This window comes from Macrotis lagotis, chromosome 2 (genome assembly GCF_037893015.1).
Source record: "Macrotis lagotis isolate mMagLag1 chromosome 2, bilby.v1.9.chrom.fasta, whole genome shotgun sequence".
In the NCBI taxonomy this organism is placed as follows: Eukaryota; Metazoa; Chordata; class Mammalia; order Peramelemorphia; family Peramelidae; genus Macrotis; species Macrotis lagotis.
In genome coordinates this window covers 343,299,872-343,322,566 of record NC_133659.1, presented here as the reverse complement: position 1 = coordinate 343,322,566, position 22,695 = coordinate 343,299,872, and the positions used below count along the sequence as shown (strand labels likewise).

Below are 22,695 nucleotides of genomic sequence, written 5' to 3'. Positions count from 1 at the left end.
CTGACAGTGTGAACAGAAGGCATTGGCTTTGCCTCTCTGAACCTCAGTGGCTTTCTATGCCACTCTGCAGACAGGGTGGCCCAGGGTACCTTGAAGGTCACTTCCAGCTCCTAAGGGCTGACTCATTCATTCCAGTCTGGGAACCACTCAGCACATGGAGAGAGAGGAACAAATTGAAGAGAGGATTCCAAACTGTAAATCCAGACTTTGTGATTAGGTGCATGTGTGACGCTACTGAAGTCCCCACTTCAGACTCAGTGTCCTCCTTTGCAAAATGAAAGGATTAGTAGGTAAAACATAAAGCCCTGTGAGTCCTGGCTCTGCCCACTTGGCAACACTTCCTTTGTTGGGCTTTCTCAACTCGTCTGCCACATCACGGAGCATCCAGCTCCTTTCTTATACCTCTTGATCTGGACAAGTCTGAGTATAACCTTTATCACTCAAGGTTTCAGGGAAAAGGTACCCTGGTCCTGGAATTAGGGCAGTTGCAGGGTGACTCCCAGAAGCTCCAGGGTGAGGGGTCACATCACCATTGAGAAAAAGAGGGGAAATAGACATCCACAAAGAAAGCCTTGTCCTTTACCTGAGGTAGCGCTGCTGGTCCTTGCCCCGCCAACCTGTGCAAGGAGCTGACCTGAGGAACTTTAATGGGCACCGCCGCAATGGTGCCCAAAGCCTGTAGGAGGAAGCAGAGACAACAGAGAATAAGAACTCTGAGGAGCCAAAGTCAAGTGTCTGTGGGTGCAGTGAACCACCTCATCCAGGGTCCAGAACAGGACGTCAGCACTGGGAAGGGCCTCAGTAAAGGGCAATGGCAGAGCTGGGAGGTGCCTCAATACAGGGGCTGTCAGAGATGGGAGAGGTCTGAGAACAAGGGATGGGGCACGGAATGGCAGAGCTGGAAGAGTACCTTAGAAGAGAGAAGAGCTCCACTCCAGGGGGATTAGAAAAGTCATGAACTAAGGAAACAGTTAAAAATTCGGATCAAGAGCAGTTTAACAGAAAGGTAAGAAAGCAACTAAGGGTCTGGATTTTAGGAAAAGTGAATATGATAGAACTAGCAATTACTTTTGGGGATTGAAAGCAATCTACATGGTTCTCAGCACTGCATTCCACCCTTACAAGAACTGATTTTGTGCTGGGATATAAAGAACTCAAAAACAAAGATGAAATACATACCTCCTCTATATGTCACAATATAATAAGATTATTATCAGCATGAGGAATTTAAAGAAAGGATTCACACTAATTTGAAGACTAAATAATAGAATTCTAAAGAATAAATGGGCCAAAGGACAAATCATGGAAATAATAAATAACAATGAGAGAGCATACCAAAACTTTTGGGATGCAGCCAAAGTGGTCCTCGAGGGGAATTCTATTTCTCTAAACATTTTCATCAACAAAAGAGGGTAAGAAGGGATGTAGATTAAAACCAAACACTAGAGAAGCAAGACATTAAAAACCACTAAATAATCATAACATATAAATTCTAAAAACCAAAAACATGAGCAAATTTGAAAATTTACAAGAAAAAGTCATTGAGATGATAAATAAAACTTAAAGCTGGTTTTGTGCAAACACTAATTAAATAAGCAAAACAATCAACTTGATTTAATGATTTAGTTCTAATAAGAAAAAAAGTCAAATTACCAAAAGGAAAAAGGAAAATTCACAATAGATGAAGAAGAAACAAAAGAAATGTTTTGGAATTGTTTTACTCTAATAATTGCTGATTATAGCAGAAACTTAAATGAAACTGATGAACATTTACAAAAACTAGAATAACCAGATTAACAGATTGAGAAATTGCATTAAATAACAATGCAAAACTGAACAAAATATAAAGGAACTCCCCCCCCCCCCAAATTTCCTGGTATAAATGGACTTTTAAATGAATTTAATTAGGCATACAAAGAAAATTAACTGAACATAATTTGAGTTTTGTTAGTAATATAGAGAAAATCTGGTAATTCAGCAGTTTTTTTATTTTAATGATCTTTTGTGTTAGTGTTAGCTTTTTAGGATTCTATGAGCAAACAAATAAATCTATAAAGAGATATTTTTCCTCCTCTTTATTCATATTGCTTTCCTCATTTTTTCTTGTCTTACTCTCCTATATCTAGAGTTTCTAGAACCATTTTCAATTACAAAGTTGCTACTTGATATTTTTGCTTTATTCCCAATCTTTCTGGAAAAGCTTCCAGTTTTTTCCAATTTGAAATAATACTAAAATGCAAAAATTGACTGAACAGAGATAAAAGATAGTTACCAAATTTCTCTAAGACAAATGGCATTCTAATAGCCCTAAACCAAGGAGACATAGACCATAGACCAACACCACCACAAAGATTGATTTTGAAATATAATGTAAAATCCCAGGAATGAGGTTAAAACAATGTTCCCAGATTATTTCCTTCGGAAAGAAGCTCAAGAGTCATCTAGATTAATTCCAAAGTTGATTCTCTATAACCCAATTGGATTGATATGAGAAACACAGAGCAGGTATAGCATCAGGGAAATCATATACATAACAAATCATATTCCCAATGAATGAATTAAATTGAAATGAATGAAGGAATTTAAAAGGCATTAATTGTGCCTTTAGTGTTTGCTGAGCCCTTTTCTCAAGGAGCTTACATTCAAATAGGGGAGACAACAAACATATGGACAGGGAGGGATGTTTTCATTTGGAAAATTAAGGGACTGAAAGCAACCACAAAACCCCCACATGATTGTGTTAATGCAAGTAGAAAAAGCCTTTGACAAAGAACAGACTTCATTTTTGTAAAAAAGGCATTAAAAAAAGAGGAATCAAATTTTGTATGATAAATAACGTCTATCTAAATCTAAGATCTGGCATTATTTGCAATTGAGAAATTATAGAAGCCTAGTTAAAAGCAAAGATGTCAAATGGCGACTTTATAATTTGATATAGCTCTAGAAATTCTAAGTTTAGGAGAATAAGACAAGAAAAAATGAGGAAATAAATATGAGATAGAGGAGAAAAAATCTCTCAACAGGACATTTATTTGTTGACTCATAGAATCCGGAAAGTTAATACCAGTACAAAAGATCATTGAAATTAAAAAAAAAAAGCAGAATTAATAGATTCTCTATCCAACAAGATAGAAAAGCAAATTCCACTTCAAACAGCTAAAACTTTTTTAAAATCTCAGAACCTACCTATCTTCAAAATTTATGTGACTATAACTACAAAACACTATAGAAAACAAGACTTCAAGAACTAGAGAGACAACTGTTCATGGTTGGGTCAAAGAAATATAATAAAGAAAAAGAGACTTATCTCAATGAATTAGTTTACAGATTTAGTGCCACAGCAGACTAGCAAGGAGTTATTTTAATAGAACTGTACAAAATAATAACAAGGTTCATCAGAGAAACAAAAGGTCAACAATCTAGCACTGTTAGATAGGAAAATATACCATAAAGCAGAAAACATAAAAACAATTTTAGTAATGCCTAAAAATAGAAAAGGGGAAATGGTAGACTGGGTCCGTGAAATCATAGAACTCAGTAGCCAAGAGCTAAAACAAACAATTTAAGGATGCCACCGATTGAAATAAGAACTTTTTATTTAACAAAACCTTCCAGAAAATCTGGAACTCAGTCTGGCAGAAATTAATTCATACCAAAGCTTTACAATATATATTCCCCACTAAACTTCAAGCGGATATATTATTTAAATGCAAAAAATAACATCACCAAAAAATTTAAGGAATAGAAATCAGTACCTCATAGAACAAATACTTGCAGGAGAATTCTTAGTTAAAACAGAGTAATGAAAGTTGCATTTCAATTACATAAAACAGAAACACATGATGAAAATCAAAGCCAATAAAATTAGAATCATTGATTGAGGCAGGTAGGGATAGGGAGAGAACCCTTGCAGCAAATGTACCTCAGAACAATCTGATATCAAGATATAGAGGAAACTGAGACAAATGTCAAAATACATGATCTATCTTCTTCAGTAGACAAATGGTTAAAGGATGTGAATAGGAAGTATTCAAAAGAATCAAAAGAGAAAAGCAAAGTATCAACAATCATGTAAAAGAATACTCTAAATCAGTAACCATAAATAGGAGGCATGCAAACTTAAATTCTACGGCTCCACTTCACAGCTATCCTATTTACAAAGATGATCAAGGATGAAGCTAGGAAATGTTGTTGAGACTGCTCTAGGTAGAACCATGAATTGGCCAGTCATTCTTTAAAACAATGGGAAATTATCCTAAAAATCACCAAACTACAAACACTTTGATTCACAGATACCAGTATGAGAAATATATATATATATATTCAAGAGGTAAAAGACAAAGGTAAGTCTCATGTGTATAAAACTATCTATGGCAACATTTTTTATAATAACAAAGAGCCAACAAAAAGGGGGCCCATTCATTGGGGAGTGGCTGGACAAACTGTCTACTACTAAAATGGAATATGTGATAACAAATATAAAGAATTGAGAGATGGGGATATGTATATAAACCAATGCAAAGCATAATAAGTGGGGAGGGAGATCATTTTAAACATCTGGCCATCCAAGTTGGGGATATGGAGGCCATAGGATTACCCCAAGCCAGGAAGATCCCCATCTTTTCTGCAAGCTGATCTCTCCTACACAACTCTACCATCCCCTTCCCACTGACTGCACCTGACCTTGACCCTTCAATCTGGTTACACCCTAATCAAACCTATTCACCAACATCAGCAGTGCAGGCAAATTTCCACATTGCTCCACCCTAAAGGCCACAGCCCTTGTCCTTTGTATCACCTCAGTCATGGGCTCTGGTTTAGTGTGAACTACACACAAAAACACAAATATAAACACACGTTATTTCTGTCTTTAGGCAGCCTGGTTCCTCCCTTACACTCACAGAGATTCTCCACATTGGTGGCAAACACCAGAAAGGCAAAATGGAATTGCAAAGCCAATGATGACATTTTCAGTGAGACATTTACATCTCAGAACCTGGCAAGTACTAGAAACTTGGGGCTTGATTTCTTGTTTTGTTGATTGTTTAGACTTTAGAATATGTTGTTGGAAGAAATGTTATAATGTTAAAAGTCAGTCAATAAAATTTATTAAGCACTTACTATGTCCCGCTAAGGCGGGAGGGACCAAAAAGAAGAAAAAGTCTCCCTGCTCTCAAGGAGCTCCCAGGCTAATGGGGGAGACAACACCCAGACAGGACAAAGAGATAATACTGAACAGAGGGAAGGCAGCAGGGTCCACTGGGGAGGAGAAGGTTTCCAGAAGAAGATGAGATCTGAGTTGTGATTAAAGGAAGCTAGGGAGGTCATTAGGATAGAGCCTTCCAGGCCAGGTAATCAGTCAGAGAGACTGCCCAGAATATAGAGACAGAGGAGTTTGTTTGAGGAACGGCCAGGAGGCTGGTGTCCCTAGATTCAAAAGTATATGTTGGGAAATGAGGTATAAGACCGAAAAGCTAATTGGGGCAGGTTATGAGGGACTTTGAATGCCAAACAGCTCATTTTGTATACATTCCTAAAGGTAATAGGGAGCCACTGACGTTTTTTGAATAGGGGGTGACAGGAAAATCACTTCAGTGACTGAATGGAGGATGGGTTGAAATGGGGAAAGACTAGAGGGAGGCAGATTTCCCTATCCCCAGAAGCTATTGCAGTAGTCTAAGCTTGAGGTGATGAGGATTTGAGCAGGGGTATCAGAGGAGAAAAGGGAGCATATTAGAGAGATAGGCATTGGAGACAGATTGGATATGGCAGAGAAGGGGGGAGGGAGGTGTGGCAAGACAGTGAGAAGACTAGAATGATTCCCAGTTTGGGATAATGAGGAACTGGGAGGACTGGAGTGCCCTAAATAATAATAGAGAAGATAGGAGAGTGGGGAAGGCTTAGGAGAAAGATAATGAATTCTGTTTTGGACGTGTTGAATTTAAGCTGTCTACTGGACATCCAGCATCAGATGTCTGAAAGGTAGCTGGAGATGAGATATCAGAGGTCAGCAGAGGTGAAATGTTTATCATGTAGACATTTCTTTCTCTCAGAGAGACAGTTGTGAAGCAGCAGTGAACATAGCACATTCCAACTCAAAACTCTGGAGCTCAAAGGTCCACTCACACTACCTTCAGCCTCTTCAGTAGCTGAGAGTAAGCAGATGGATCACTACGACTAGCCTCATACTTCCAATACAGCAAGGTATGGCCCAGACCCTCTTTCCAGAGCAGGATGGGCCAAAGGAAACCCAGATAGTGGCTTAGTAGAATGGAAGCTCTCTGAGAACAAGGATCATTTTTTCCTTTGTATATCCAGAGCCCAACACATGATTAGCATTTAATAAACATTTATTGGATTGAACTGAATTAAAAGCTTTACTTGATTCTAATTCTTCTTTCCGTATGGGAGATGCCATATGAGTAGATGCTTAATGCCTCACCAATTTTCAGACTCTCTTCTCTATTTAAATTTGAAAAAGAGCCATCTGTCTAATAGTTTTAATTAGTTAATTAAAATCAAACTAAGTGTTGAGTTGCTCAAAGATCTGGGCCCCTACCTAAGCCTAAGAAAGGGGCATTGGTTTCACTAGGGCTTCTCCCCATTTCCTCGGAAGTTGGACTCTCCCAAACCACTGACCAAAATGCCCCTTAGGAACATGAATTGTGGAGGATTTTCCAATTATTATTCCATGAGGTCTTTTTAAAAATCTTTCTTTTGTCTTTATTGTTTTTAAGCAGCTGCTGAGGATACCCGTACTTCACTGACTGGAAATAATAACAGCAAAAACTACTATTTACATTAAACCTACTACAGTTCTTTACAGTTACTAAGTTTTTACAGTTAGGATTTCATTCAATCCCCATAACAACCTGGAGGACTGTTAATTTCTCCAAATTGGAGAGAACATCTAAGTCAGACAGAGGTTAGGTTAAGTGACTTGCCCAGGGTCACACAGATGTACTAGTGCCAGTGTCCATGAGAGGGCTCCAGTGATGTCACACACACATCAGAATGGGACCCATGGCAGGGTCATATGCTTCTTCCTTTCCTTCCAGGTTCACCCTGAGAGATCAGAGACTGGAGGTCACTATCCCCTGGTCACTTCTGGCAATGGTTTTCTGCAGAATAATGATTTTCCCATTGGAGAATGTTCTCATTCTATATGACGATAAATCCAGGTTTGGGCACTTGGATTTGCACCTAATTTGGCCAAGATATGAGCTACAAAGGCACAGCCTCAGCCCCCCCCCCCCCAAGGAGAAAACAGTCCCTCACAGCTTGGATCGAAGGACTTAGTACTGGAAGAGACTTGGAGGTCCGTTGGAGTTCTCTCTTTTTTCAAAGAAGGAAACTGAGGGCCCAAGACATGACCAGGAACAGGTTGATGTTAAATAGGAGAACCAGGTCCTCTGGCTCTATATTTAACATTCCTTCCGTGAAATCATATCCAAGGAATTCTAAATTAGCAGACAATTCCAGACACAAGGGAAGTCCATGTGAGTCACTTGAGGGATTTAAGATTTGAGGCATCTGGTGGTTCAGTGGATAGAGCTGAACTTAGGATTCAAATTCAGTCTCACATGCTTACTACCTGTCTGATCCTGGGCAAGTCACTTGCAGTTTCCTCAACTGTAAAAATGGGGATGATAATAATAGCACTGAGCTTACAGGATTACTGTGAGAATGAAATGCTATAATATCTGTAAAGGGACATAATATAAGCTATAATAAATATAAATTATAATAAAAATTATATAACTTCTTGTTCTTTTCCTTCCTTAAGGAGAGAAGGATCATTTCCAGCCAGTGGAGAGGAGAGGGAATGGGGTGAACTTCAAGGAAAAGGCCACTGAAGTGGATAGGCTCTGAAGGAGAAGGTGGTCAACAGGCGTGTGGAAAGGAGTGACAGTGACAGGTTTAGAGAAAAGACAAAGCAGATCATCAAACTTTTAGAGCTACTGATTAGCTAGAAGAAAGCACGTGAAGGAAAAGGGGTGAGACGAGACCAGAGTGGCCAGCTAGAGTCCAAGTAGGGCATCATTGAGTGTCACGTTAAGTGTGGAAAGGGTAGATTCCTTGAAGGATCTGAGAGTTAAGGTCAGAGCTCTGAAGAAATAGGATTATTTCTAGAGCTCTGCAAAAACTCCATTTGAATAGACAATTGATGATTACTTAGTATGTTGTGACAATAGTCTAAGAAAGAAGTCATGAAGGCAAGGACCAAGGCAGTGGTTATCACGTTGAAAAAGTAGGGTAAGGAACTGGATGCAAGAGCATCCAGTTATGTCACAGCTAGCGATGCCCACAATCAGTGTAACGATAGATTTCCATATGGGTTTGGGTTTGCTCCAAACAAAAATTTACCTTTAATATAACCATCACTGCTCCCATTTTGTAGGAAGCAGAAGGCTTTAAGAGATGAAGTCCTTGCCCTCCATATGCCTTTGGGCACATGAAGAGTAAGTGTAGGAGCTAGAATTAGAGGGAGGACATTGTGGATCACTTGTTGGCAAATTTAGAGATGATTCAGGAAGATAACCTGATTGTAGATTTAGAGTTGGAAGAGGCTTCAGAGACCATTCAACCCAACACTTTCATTTACAAATGAGGAAACTGAGACCTAAGGCAGCTGCTTTAGGTAGTGGTTGTTAGAAGTGAGATTTGAACCAAAGTTTTTTGATTTTAAAAATCAGTATTCTTTCCAGGGAAAAGAAAGAGTGAAAAGTGACTTGAGATTTGGCAACTAGATAACAGAAAAGACAGTGAAAAATGGAAGATCCAAAAAAGGAATTGCCATTCCTCATGACAGTGGGACCTCAAAGTGCTTTGTGCTATACTCCTCTCCGTACATGTCTCTCTCTGCCTCTGGCTCTCCTCTCCACCCCTCCCACTCGTCTTTGCGTCCATAGCACCAAGCAGGGCTAATTTATTAAGTAGGTACTTAATAAATGTTCATTGAGTGGCCTGAATGGCATTCAGTCTGGGCTCTATTCCATTTGTCTTTGCATGCTCTCTTCAGCCTTCCTTTTTCTCCCAGACTTGTCCCCCCCCACCAAAGAGCGAGCCCCCACCACATTTTTCCAAACCTTTAATTAACAAGCGGCAGAGACATGCTTCCTGGCAATGTCTGACCTTTCCTCACTTTGTCAGAATTTATTGATACTAGCAGAAACAATCATTGCAAAGGTTATTTTATGAGGGCTGGCTACTTGATAGTAGCACTTTTGTCAAGATAAATGAGTTTCTTATGACTCCATCTATAATTCTAAGCATTTTAATAATAATTTTCAAAAGGGAACCTTAAAAGTCAAAGATAACTTCTAACCTCTCCCTGGTCTGCAGGGTACCTTGGGTGGCCTGAGAACCCTTGGAAACCTCCTGACAAAGCGAGAATGGATGAATAAGGAGCATGGGGGAAGGGAAGAGGCACCAGGGTCAGAGGCAGCAATTGCTGGTTCTTACAGCCTTGGGCATTTTCTCCAATAAGGGAGGGGGTATGAGGAGGAATTAATCAATAATAATAACTCACATTTACATTGAGCTTTATAATCTTTTATTATTATTACTATTAGTAATAAAAAGAATCATGGACTTTTGGAACCTCATAATCTCCAAAGAATAAAAATTGCAGGTGGCAAAAAAGGCAATGCAAGTGGTAGTCACAGTATCTCACTATTTACAACTCAAGTGCCTCAAGTGGTATACCAGCCTCACTCCAGAGTGTGTGATCAGAAAAGGGGCTGACCATGACGTAAGAGTGAAGGGCAACAGACCCTGTCTCTCACCTTTGTCCAAGTGCGGGGGGGGGGGCGGTTATCAAGAGAATATGTGAAGAATTTAAGGGAGACAAGTTGGGAAGATGCAACATGAGAATTTATGCCAGGATATGAATAAGAATCACACAGGGCGGGAAGACAGAGGCAGATTGTGAGCAGCAACTCTGGAAGGAAGTGTCACATTAACTGCTTAATAAATGTGTGCTGACTGACATTAACGAAATCGTGCACCCCTCAAAGTATAGCTTATAAATGGCAATATATAATAACCTTATCATACTATTTCAAAAGATCCTTGCTTTCATCAACATGTTAAACCTTTCACCAGTGCAGGTCACCAGACTTACATTTCTCAATAGATATTTTCATGAAAATATCCCTTCTTTCATTTGGACATTTTTGTTAGTGGGCATCATTACTATTTTTACTAACAGTCATGGCAGACATTCTCAACAGTTTTATGATTTTCTAAATTCTTTCTTTCCAGTAATCTTAGGAGGAAAGGAGGTAAATACTACAGATGGCATCCAATCCAACAAATCTTCATTGAGGGCTAACGACATGCCAGGTGGTGCTGGGTGTTAAAGGGGTAATAACAAAGTATGCACCGTACAGAATTGTGATGAGACTTACCCCAAATCCCAGAGTTTGGAAGTAGCAGAGAGAAAGATGAAATTCAAGTTTCTAACTCAAAACAACAATAATTACAATGGCCATCACTTATCTGGAACCTCAGCGTTCACAAGATGCTCTTTATGTGTTCTGTTTCATTTGATACTGATAAGTCAGTGAGGAGAGAGACTGTTCTAGAACAAGCAGTGCAGGGAGGAGGGCTATGGAAAGCACAATATTCTGGTCAGAGGAGCTGGGTTTAAATGCCACCACTAATGCCTGCTGTTTGATTTTTGTTCAAGTCATCCCATCTTCCTATGCCTCAGTTCTCTCCTTTGTAAAGTATAGGAAGCTGACCTTGATCATCTGTGCCTTTCTGACTAGATTTCTGTGATTTTCTAGGACTTGCTCACAATCACACAGAGATGGAATTCAAGTCCAGATCCAGCACTCTGCTTTGCACTATTGCCTTTCAAAATATTTCCTGAATAGATTTTGTCTTCAAAGCATCCTATTGTGTAGCTCAGAGTAACAGCAACATTCTACACATAAGGAAACAGTCTCAGAGTGAAATGATTTCACTGATGCCACATAGCTTTTGAATGGCAAAATCATGCCCTCAGATTCAGGTCTCTTGAGTCCAGGTCTGAGGTGCACGCTCTCTCTGTCTCTCTCTTTCTCTCTCAGAAATCTGGTTTCCTTCCACTAACACCACCCTTGACTACTGTTATGCAAAATTCACAAAGCACAAGCTTACATTTAATCACTCCTTTGCCAACCCTCAACTATGCTACATTTCTCACACTCTAGAATTTAGAGAATGCCCTTTCAAATGGCATGAAGGAAGGTGGATCTGAGAACTGCTGCGTTTTCCACTCTAGAAGCCCATCCCTATTTCATTTGCAGGGACAAAAGCATCATCTACACTAAAGCAATGTCCTTTCAGTACCACAGACAGCATCTTTCTGCACTTAGGCCTTTTTCTAACCTCAGACAGCGACAGATTCTAACTATTTTAGTCTATCTCAGTGAACACTCTCTATTTGCCTCAAGGCCTTTTAACCTCTATGGGCAGTAATAGTCTTTTCAATGTGCCAGGGACCTTTCTATACCTTAGACAACTTCGATCTCCTCTCTATCTCAAAGTCCTTTCAGAAAGATGGATTAGCAACTACATTGTTCTAAAGACCTCATTGGTCCTTTCTGAAGTCTACCAAACTCCAGTGGAGGCTCTTTATGCAGAAAGACAGCATTGGAAGCAATAGACACAGATGTGCCTGGTCAGGTCTGTGCACAGTGTTGGCAACATCCAGAGATGGAATGCATTCTTCAAAGGAGAGTGATGAGAGCACAAATTGCCATGGCAACGGTAAGGTGGAGCATTCTGACCAGAAGAGGGGAGATTTGGGGATGGTGCTGCATCCTGTTGGCTTGCTTTGACTAACTTCATTCAGCTTCCCAAATTAGGATGGTTTTCCTCTCTAAAGCACAGGTGAGCAGTTCAGGAAGTGGTCCATCATTCTAAACCGGACAATACTGTCCTCCATCTGGTTTCCAAGTTGTTACTAAAGCACCATACCAGAGCCAAGTGTGCCTGGATTTATACTGTGTCCTGAAAAAATGGGCACACAGAGTCATAAAAGAACCCTGGATTCCATCTAAGGCCAGAAGTCAGGCTCTACTAATTATTGCCTCTCTCTGGGTAAAGTTTCTTATTTGTGAAAGAGGAATAAAAATACAGACCTTCTAGGTCTGGTGCAGGATCAAAGGAGAGAGTTGCAGAGGATGCTTTGTAAAGTTCAGCATTGTTCTATAAATATCAACTCCTGTTACTACTTGTAAATCCCATAAATAATACATTCCTAAAATTGAGGAAAGGGCACTTCATTGTCATCTAGTCCAGCCTTCTCCTGATGCACTCATGTGTAATCCTGCCTCAACTCTCTCCCAAGGATGGGGAGCTCACTCTCTGAGCAAGACAATCCAAACAACAGTTGGCTAGCTCTCACTGCTAAAAGGTTCTTCTTGCTTTCGATCTCAAACCTGTCTTCTTGTCATTTTGTGTACTAAAAGCGATCTCTTTCAAGGAGCTAGTGTATTAGATTATTTCAAGGTCATAAATCACATCTTCCCAATTGGACCATATGGGCTTTAAGAAAGATGACAAGAACTAGTATTTCTGGGGTGCTTTCGAGTTTATGAAATTCTGTATGTTCACAATGTTCTTTGAGATTCACCACAGCCTGGGAGACAAGGACCATAGGTATGTCGATTGCATCAAGTCAGACCCTGAGGATCAAGAGGAGAGAGGAGGCTGAGAAGGCAAACTGGACACAGATTCTGTGCACACGGCACAGTATTGGTGCCTCCCCAGGAGGCACAGTAGGCACTTTAAAATGGACCTAAAAAATTAAATTGCTAGTCATGGGGAAGGTGCTGATTGGTCATGGCAAATGATTTCCATTGCACTACAACACTGCTAGACAAGTAGGCAAGGTATGCTGGCAGCAACCAGTAGCTTTGCCTAGGAAGCTGCAACAGCAATCTCAGAATACCAGGGGGATGATCTGGTGACTGTCCACTCTGAGGCAGACTGAAGAAAGGCCAGAAAGACCAGGCAACTCCCCAGGCAGTGCACCTGCTCCATGCTCACTAGAAAGGCATTTCAAATAAGAAGAATACACAAGTGATGACTTAGAAGCTGACAGGGAAGCCTCTTACCAGAAGCCACTACCCTTGCCATTGCAAAGTGGATTAATTAATATGCAGATGTCATGTGATATCACTGAGGAAGCAATGCCTCCTTTAAAGATAGGTGCCCTGGACTGTGCTGCAACTTCTCCATTCCAGTTTGTGTTTTGCCAGGAAAGGGGATGGGGAGGGAGAGATTTGGCACACATACCAGTATTGGGACTGGCCTTGCCAAAGGTCATGTCTTCAAAGGAGCCAGTGTCATTTCGTGCAAACAACTGACTTTGGGGAGGCCAGAGAGCAGGAACTGGGAGCAGCCCAATTATCCATTCCCCTTCACATCATCCCCATTCCAGTGACACCAGACTCTCAGTTGTTGGCTTCTGTCCTGCCCTCTCCCACCTTCATGCATTCACTCAGGCCATCTGCTGTTTTTGAGACACTCCATCTTCCCTCCTGCCTGCCAAAATCCTTTTCTGTAGATTTTTCTGGAGTACTTTGGATCACAGGAGAGCAGAGAGGAAACTTCTGCAGCAGGACATCTAGAACTTCTGAGAAACTCAGAAACTTGTCTTCGGTCAAAAGTATTAGAAAGCATGAATATGAAAAGCACCATGATGCAATTTTTGAAAAGGACTGTGTTTTGACTTGGTTGTCAGTGCTTGGTTTTCAGACACTGACATGATTAAATGGCATCATCTGACTCTGAGTCTTGGTTGCCCTCTCCATAAAATGAAGGTAACAATCTCTGCACTGATTGTTACTTATTAGTGTGTGACTTTGGGTGAGTTACCAACCTCTAAGGTCCTCAGTTTCCTTACAGGTAAGACAAGGGATTGAACTAGATGATTTTTCTAGCTCTAAATCCTTTAATGCCTTGACCTAGGACATAGTAAACAAAATGGCCAAACATAGTTGACAAAACAACCACAGAACCAGAAGGGACAAGGAGTACCAAGAGGCAGCAAGAGTGGAAACTAGGAGATTGGATGACGGAGACCTCATGAAGAAAGAACCAATACCAAACAAGTCAACAGAGAAGAAAAGAGCTAGGGAAATACTTGTTTTGCTCTATAAATTAAAAATTAAATTAAAAAAATTTTTAAAAAGTGAATAAAAGAGACACGCCAAACATTTATAACAGAAACAGAAGTCTGCAGTGAAGAGGCTTGGGATGGAGCCAATCCCTGTTGGAACTGTCCAACAGGCAGCAGCAGAACACTGGCTCTGCAAGTTAGCACAGAAGTCTGAACCAGAGAAAAGAAATTGGAAATTCTCTGTAGTAATAATACCAACACTGTCTAATTAGCTAACTATTCTATGCTGCTCTGGGACAAAGAATACACAAATGAACACACCCATTATAGACATAGGCAGATCTCTATTATATATACATATCTACATATGTGCATACATCTACACATATGAAACTGGATCCTTACAGTCAGTCTGGAAGTGATTACTACCAGGGGAGTGGATGGGTTAGCCAAGAGCAGACCAAGGGACTAGGAAGTGACTAGGATCCCCCAGATAGGGGGACTGAAAAAGAAATATGAAATAGTTTTTATTTTATGAAATATTATAAAAGAACTATCAGAGAGCTAGAGAATCAGGAAAGATCAATGTCCTGGAAGCCAAAGAATGAATGAACACCAAGAAGGAAGCAGTGGTCCAAGGAAGCAGCATAAGTCAAGGTTTTTCTTCATTATTTAGGGCAGCAAGGTGGTGCTGTAGATAGAGCACTGGCCTTGGGTTCAAGAGGACAGACACTTAGACACTTGCTACTTACTAGCTGTGTGACCCCGGGAAAGTCACTTAACCCTGATTGTCCCGCCTCCAGGGTCATTTCCAGTTGTCCTGATTCATATGTGACCACAAAACCCAGATGACCCTGGAGGAGAAAGTGGGACTGGTGACGTAGCACAGCATTCCTCTCATTCAAATCTAGTTCATGTACTTGTCATGGCATCTCCTCCCTGATGTCATAGTCTTTTTCAAAAATGAAGGACAAATATTATTATAAAATATTATTATTTTAGGTAAAGGAGAAGGACTGAGAAAAAGCCACTGCCTTTGGTAGAGATGCACTTCAGGGGTTAAGGAGTGATTTTGAATTGAGCAGATGGGGGTGGAAAATACAGACCACATATGTAGTCTGAAAAGAGCAATAAAAATAGGAAAGTACCTTAAGGACGATCTCATCAGGATTGGGAAAGACTTGACCTACACAGACATGACAGAAGAAAGGAACTCAACTACACATCTTACATAGAAATCATAAATTCCCAAACTATCCAATCTCTTCCAAACTTTCCTACTTCAGCTTTGGCTACCACTTTTCTTCTGCATCCTTCTCATCTCCCTAATTTTCCCTCACATACAATCATTTGCCAAGCCTTGTCCGTTCTCCCCTCATGGTATCGTCTCTCCCATCAATCCTCTTGTCTCCCATGATACTGACATCACCTTTTCCGATGCAGGAGCTTATCACCTTCTACCTGGTTAACCAGGTCGCTCCGCACGCCAATCTAGTCTTCCATTCTAATGCCAAATTAATCTTCCTAAAACTCAGATCTGATTATATCACCTCTCTATTCAATCAAATCCAGTGACTTCCTTTGTCTTAAGGCCCTTCCCAACATGGCTCTAACCACTTTCCAGTCTTATTATATATGACTCGCCCATTCACACTTTTTAATTCATTAAAACTGTCTCACATGTGGCAAATGCTTATTGATCGAATATTTAGAAGAATAATTGTCAGGTTTGAGAAGACTCAACCACACCCAGAGGCAAATGCTATACATATTCCATTTCTCAGATTATGAGACTGAGGTTTAGAAAGACTAGGTAATTTGTCTAAAGTGACATAACTAAGTTTCTCAGGGAAATTCAAGGCCAGGTCTCCTTGACTGTAAGACCAACCCTTTACTCATTATGTTGTACCACAAAGACAGGGCCAAGGACAGACTCATCTATGATTATCCTGATATGATATTGCTTCCCAATAGCCCTTTTAAATGAGTGTGAGGGAAGTGGGATGGGCTGCACATTTCAAATGGTAACTTCTTGGAGTCATTTGATTCCACACTTGGTTTTCACTCAAATATGACCTCCCAGCAAAAGCTGGACTCAGGCCAAATCAGGAAGGGGATTCCCTGAGGTGCTACCATCTGTCCCAACTCCTGGAGTTGGCCTTCACAGCACTCAGCAATCCAACCCCCAACTGTGGCAGCCCCCTGACACCCCCTCGTACATGCCCAATCTCATCTCCATGAAGCTGCACAGTCATGTCACGTGTGGACTTTTGCAATGGCCTCTTAGCTCATCTGTCCTGTACTTTCCTAGCTCCTACGATCACCCTGCATGCTGTCATTACAACCATTTTTTTCCCATAGAAAATCCAGGGAGATCATTTTCAGCTCAATTAAAGTTAACCTGCCTGCCTGTCTGCTCTGTCCCTCAGTGACCTCCAACATGGAAGGACTGCAGCAAGGTGTGGGCCTAAGCTGAATGCAGCCCTAGGAAGAAGGAGTAAATGAAGAACTTGGCCCTGGTCCTTTGACCTCCTTCTAGCAGCCCTAGAAGGGTAGTCTAGAAGGCCACCTGGGGAGGAGGACAGCACACTAGAAAAGGGATTCCAGTTCTGACAAGAACCGCTGCTCTTCGAATCTTCCAGTTCGGGGATTCTAGGCGTTTTCAGGGTTCTCCAATCTCCAACTTCCTGCTCCTGGATGTGGGTACAGATCTGGCTACTTGGATCACCCCTTAGCATATAGGCAGAGCTGATATGCTCCAAGAATGAAAGAATGTAATGAATGGCCAGCCCATTAGTAACATCCTCTTATTGGGAACCTGGACTCTGAGACAGGAATTCTCTACTCCATGAAGAAGGCAGGAGTCATTAAGAGGATGTAACCTAGACAGTTAGCTCTGGATAACAAGGAACCCCTTCTCCCCTTCCTCCCTTCTACTCTCCAATTCTTGAATGCTTCTATATCATTTAACCCCTGAGATGACTGCTTCCCCCCAACCTTCATTAACCCAAACCCAACCTGGACTGTCCCCAGGGCTGCTGACCCACAAGAAGCCCAGGATTCAGGCCCATTAACCCCTGCTTGTCCCTTCCTGTCTCCACAGAGGACCAGGGAAGGGAGGAGGTGTGACACAAAGGAAGGCCGACGTGGACTAGAACCGTGGGGACAAAATCTGTTCAGTGCTTTACCTATTGCTGCTGTGTCACCTTGTTCCAGTCACTAGCCCCTATTTTCTGGTTTCTGTGAAGTGAGGGGGACACAGAATGTTGGACACTGCTCCTCCCATAACAGAGGTCCTCAGGTCCAGACTAGACCCAAATCTGAGGAAGCCCCACCCTGCTTCTGCCATACCCTTTAACCCAACCCAACCCAGGAGCCCTGGGCAGAGCTAGGACATCCAGGCTGGAGGCGGGTTCCAGGGAGCCCTCTTTTCCCTCCCCGCCTCCCTCCTTCAACACAGCTCTACCTACCAGGGCCGAAGAGCACTGCCAGAACTCATGGACCCCAAGGTGCAGAGAAGCAAAGAGGTGGGGGGGGGATGGGGGGATGGAGGCTTAGTTTCAGATCTAGGGCTTACGGACTGACACCCACCCTCCCTCCCTCACCTGGGGCAGCCAAAGCTGTTCGGCTCTGCTGGCAGGACAGGACAGAGGAGACCGTAGAGATGGGCCCCTGGCATCCTCTCCAGTGCCTACAGCAGCAGTCTGGAGTGGGCTGGTGGGGTAGGAGGAAGGGAAGGAGGAGGAGGGAGGGGGGGAAGGAGGAGGAGGAGGGAGGGGGGAGGAGGAGGAGGGAGGGGGGAGGAGGAGGAGGGAGGGGGAAGGAGGAGGGGGAAGGAGGAGGAGGGAGGGGGAAGGAGGAGGAGAGAGGGGGAAGGAGGAGGAGAGAGGGGGGAAGGAGGAGGAGAGAGGGGGAAGGAGGAGGAGGAGGGGGAGGAGGAGGAGGAGGGGGAAGGAGGGGGGGAAGGGGAGGAGAGGGGGAGGAGGAGGGGGAGGAGGAGGAGGGAGGGGGAGGAGGAGGGAGGGGGAAGGAGGAGGAGGGAGGGGGAGGAGGAGGAGGGGGAAGGAGGAGGAGGGGGGGGAAGGAGGAAGGAGGAGGAGGGAGGGGGAAGGAGGAGGGGGAAGGAGGAGGAGGGAGGGGGAAGGAGGAGGAGGGAGGGGGAAGGAGGAGGAGGAGGAGGGGGGGAGGAGGAGGAGGAGAGGGAGGGGGAAGGAGGAAGAGAGAGGGGGAGGAGGAGGAGGGAGGGGGGAGGAGGAGGGAAGAGGCACCTACTGCTAATGGGGCTCTGAAGCCCTGGGAGGGATGAGCAGTCAGAGGTGGGACTAGGATGTGTCTAAAGTCCCTTCTTACTTCTCACATTCCCTGTTCTAAGGTGCCTCCGGGTTCCCATCCAGCTGTGGTAACTCTCCATAGCTGTCTGGCATCCAGGTAACTAAGTAGCCCACCTATCCAATGGCTTGGCCCTTCTGGGCAGCATATGTGTTTCATCATTCCCTTGGCCTTTCCTCTGAGGATGGCTAAGCTACTCTCCCTGGAGGGAGGGAGAGGCTCCCCTGGACCACCTGAGCAGGTCTGCTTCTCTAGAAGCTCCAGTGACAGAGATCTGTCTTTGGATCAAAACCTGTCCAGGACTTTTGGTAGGCATAAGCCTTGCAGTTTGATGCCCACCTTGTTCTATTAGTCCTTAGGTGATTATCAACAAGATCATGAAGGAAAGTCTAAGTCAGAAGAGCTCAGACACACAGAGAAAGGGGTTGCTAACACAGGGTTAGAATCCCAGGACATGGCTCTTTCTACTCCATTACTGAGTGTGTGTGTGTGGGGGGGGGGGACTGGCTAACCCTGACCCAGGTGGGGATGATCCCACCCTGCTACCATGATGTCAAGAGTCCCTAACTCTCAATGGGAGGGACTTGCCACCCTCCCCCCCAAGGGTCCTCTGAACTGAGGACTCTTATGGCTGCTCTCACCTCCCCAATTTTGGTTAATAGATTTTACCAAACCTTTTTTTAGGTCCTTCTCAGAGCAAAGTCCTAGAAAACTTCAGTTCAAGTAGGATACCCACCTCCCAACTAAGAATGTCCCTGGAGACACCCTGGAATGTCAGACTCATTCACCTCATCAGCTAAGGCAGGACTTGCCATCAAGGAGAGCTTAATCACTGGAAGACCCTCTTGGTCTCTACTCCCTGCCTTGTGAAAATACCAGGTGTCTGCTAGGACACAGCTTCCATGCCCCGACTTCCAAAAGCCAGCCTCAGAACCTGAGAAGAGGGAGGCCAGGAATCCTTAATCCATCAGGATCAGCATTCTGACCAAGACATTTCATATGGGGGAGGGCACCTTATGCCTATTTTATGTTGGGGAGGGAGATCCTGGAACACAGGGAAGAGCAGAAATTGAAGAACCCATCCCCATAGGGTTGCCCAGACCCCTCAGCCCCAGGTCTTTCCTTCCCAGTTCCTTCTCTCACTTACTCCACCCTGATGACTGAGGTCCTGGACTGGAAATCCAGGCCAACACTCAATCCAAGAGCTCCCAAGCTCCAGGAGGATGGCAGTCCACCAGATTTCCCTTCCTTAACTGCTTCCCCCTCAGCACTCCCTTCTGATCAATGCAATTCAGTAATCACCTAGTGTGGACACATCTTATTCAATATGGAGATACACCAAAGATGACCCTGCCCTCAGGAAGCTCCCCAGTCAGGTAGGGGAGTGCAGACCTGCCCCTCGAGCCAAAGGTGGAAAGTGCTGCAAGCCTCCAGTCAAGTTTTTCTTCCAGGGAGCCTCAGAGAAGATTGCCTAGAGAAGGCTGCCCAGCCGTGGGCTAGGATCAGGGCTCCATCCACACGGAAGATGCTGCTTCTTCCTCTCTGACTCAGAACCACCAAAATGGCTGCCTGGAAGTCTGAGCGCTGTTCTTTGGGAGCAAATTATTTTAACCGTTACTTTTTAAGTCTCAGAAAAACCAGCGGCTATTGATTAATGTCTTTAAAGGTGACTGAAAGTCAAGGAAAAAAGACCTGCAAGAACCTACAGCTGTTGTCACATTTCCCAAGGGTTTATGCTTGTTTTTGTAGCTTGAAAAGGCACATTTTGGAGGAAATGGGATGATCCTCTCTAGCTGGCTGAGAAGTAATATCAAAATGAAGCTGACTCTGAAGCTGGGAGTCCTCCGTGCACCCTCCAAAAGAGAGGGGGGAGAGAACCATTCAAATCAAATGTCTGGCACGTGATGTAACTCAAGATCAGAATCTGAGGAGATCAAGTCCTACTCTCCCAGGGTTCATGGCTATACTTTGTTTTTGTTGTTTGTTTTTTATGAATGAGAAGATCAAGACCCAGAGAAGGGTTCTAAAGGGTTCCAAGTAACAGGAAATAAAGCCAGGAAATCAGCCCAGGTTTCAGACTACAGATCCTTCCCATCCTGCCAAACTGTGCAGAACATGTGCTCCTTGGAGGGCAGCCCTGGGCTCAAGGACGGAACACAGCTTAGACTACATTTTTCACTGAAATGTCTCCCCCTGGGAGCTCCATAGAGCAGGATTGGAGGTCACTCTGTGCAACAGAACTTCATGGCCCCTCACAAAAAGGCCCCGGAATGGGGGTGGGGATACTGCTCTTGATAAGCCCTGGGAACTGTGTAATCACTTTACTTCTCTGGGTGTCTGCTCCTCATCATCAAATGGATGGGTGGGGGGAGTGGTAATCATCCTGACATTACTCACTTTCAGGGCTGTGATAGCACCCAATGGCAGAACCATTACTCACCATCCTGAAGATTTTTTTTAACAGACACATTTGGGTGTTGCACAAGTATATGCTTTAGTTGCTAACATGGACCAGTGGAGATCTGCATTGTGGAGGGAATGGTCCCATTGAAGAGACCTCAGAATCACTCAGGGGTTATACATCTAGCAGTGCACTTGGCTTAGCCCAAACCAATTTAGGCTGTGAGAAAGCCTTGGGTAAAAGTTCCCTACTGTTCCTGACCTCCTTCACAGAGATGAGACCTAAGAGGTTTCTGGGCAAGGACTACTCTCCAGGTCAGCACAACCCACACTTCATAAGGTTCAACCCCAGACTTGAAACAAGGGTCAAGGCAATTCTTTTCACTCTTCCTAGTCTACCAAAGATGCACCCCTGGGACTAGCCACCATGCTCTCTGGGTCCTGGGAGACCCTGATTCCTCTGTTTCCTCCTCTCATTCCACACCATTGCCTTCCTTTAGAAACAAATGTATTGCTACATCATCTCCATGTTCCAATGTGCTGGTGCCCACTTTCCCTCTGAGAGTCATTCCATGTAACAAAATAGAAAGAAGAGGAAAAAAACTACTTTTCAGTAACCAGCCAGAACAACGAAAAAGTCTATTATGACATGCTGTATTCCACACCTATGGCCCTCCACCTCTGCCCAGGAGTAGGTAAGGTGCCTGCTCCCCATCCTGTTTAATAAATAAGGAAGATACGTTGAGTAATGAGGGAAATTCAGCACGATGGAGGAATGCATCACAGTAACTGCCAAGTTCTCCTCAGAATCACTCATTGAGTCTCACCATCATGCCTATGAAAGAAATTCTCCCATTTTACAAATGAGCAAAATCCAGGTTAAAGAGAGAGAACACTTGCCTGAGGTCACAGTTCTCAAGTAGCAGAGCACTATTTCAAGTCAAGTTTTCCCAGTTCCAAGCCAGGTAGTCAACCTCCCAGTCAGCAGTTAGTCAACCAGTATTTAAAAAGTGGGTACCATGTACTGAGGCTGCTAGGCAGGGGCCATAATGCTCAGAGAGTTGGACCTGGAGCCAAAGAGACCAGAGTTCAAATCTGGTCTCAGAAACTGACTGTATGACCCTGAGCAAGTCATTTAACCCCGTTTGCCTCCATTCCTCATGTGTTCAATGAGCTGGAGAAAGAATGGCAAACCACTTTAATATTTCTGCCAAGAAATCCCCAAATAAGGTCATGAAGAGTGACGTGACTGAAAAGACTAAACAGCACATGTCAGGTGGAGCAGCTGGATGGTGTGGTGGTTGGAATGCCAGAAAGATCTGAGTGTGATCTTGGACACTTATCAACTGTGTGACCTTGTCAAGTCACTTAAACCCTACTTGCACTGGAGAAGGAAATGACAAGCCCCTCTAGGATCTTTGCCTAGAGAACCTCAAGTGGGGCGGCCAAGAGACACACACACACAACAGAACCACCACAACAACATGTGCTAGGCACCATTAGCTCCTTTAGGAGCTCACATTCTCATGGAATAGTGCTGGTAAAGTCCTTGATTGAGGTGTTCAATTGATATTCACAACCATCACAGATAAAAGCTATGATAACCTCATTTAATTGATGAGAGAGGAGTTCAGATTTGCATTAGCAGAGTCTGAAGCAGGATTTGAACTCATATCATTTTCACTTTATCATATACATCACCTTCTCTCCTATGACATTGCCAGCAGTCTGGTGCAAGCATTCATTGCCTCACCTGGCCTAGCCTGAGGTGGGGAGGGGAGGAGGGGAAGGGAGAGGAAAAGGTGGGGAGAGTCTGCCTGCCCATTCTCCATTCAGCTGTCAGAATC

At 43.4% G+C, this 22,695-nt stretch overlaps 1 protein-coding gene across 1 annotated transcript in view; it reads right to left on the bottom strand.

Annotated features, from left to right (window-relative positions):
• The window catches only part of PHF21B (PHD finger protein 21B), a 118,537-nt gene that overhangs the window by 21,413 nt on the left and 74,429 nt on the right, over positions 1-22,695 (bottom strand). The window contains exon 3 of the mRNA XM_074227319.1: positions 584-676. Coding sequence (XP_074083420.1) covers positions 584-676 — 93 coding nt within the window. The remainder of the gene's footprint in view (positions 1-583; positions 677-22,695) is intronic.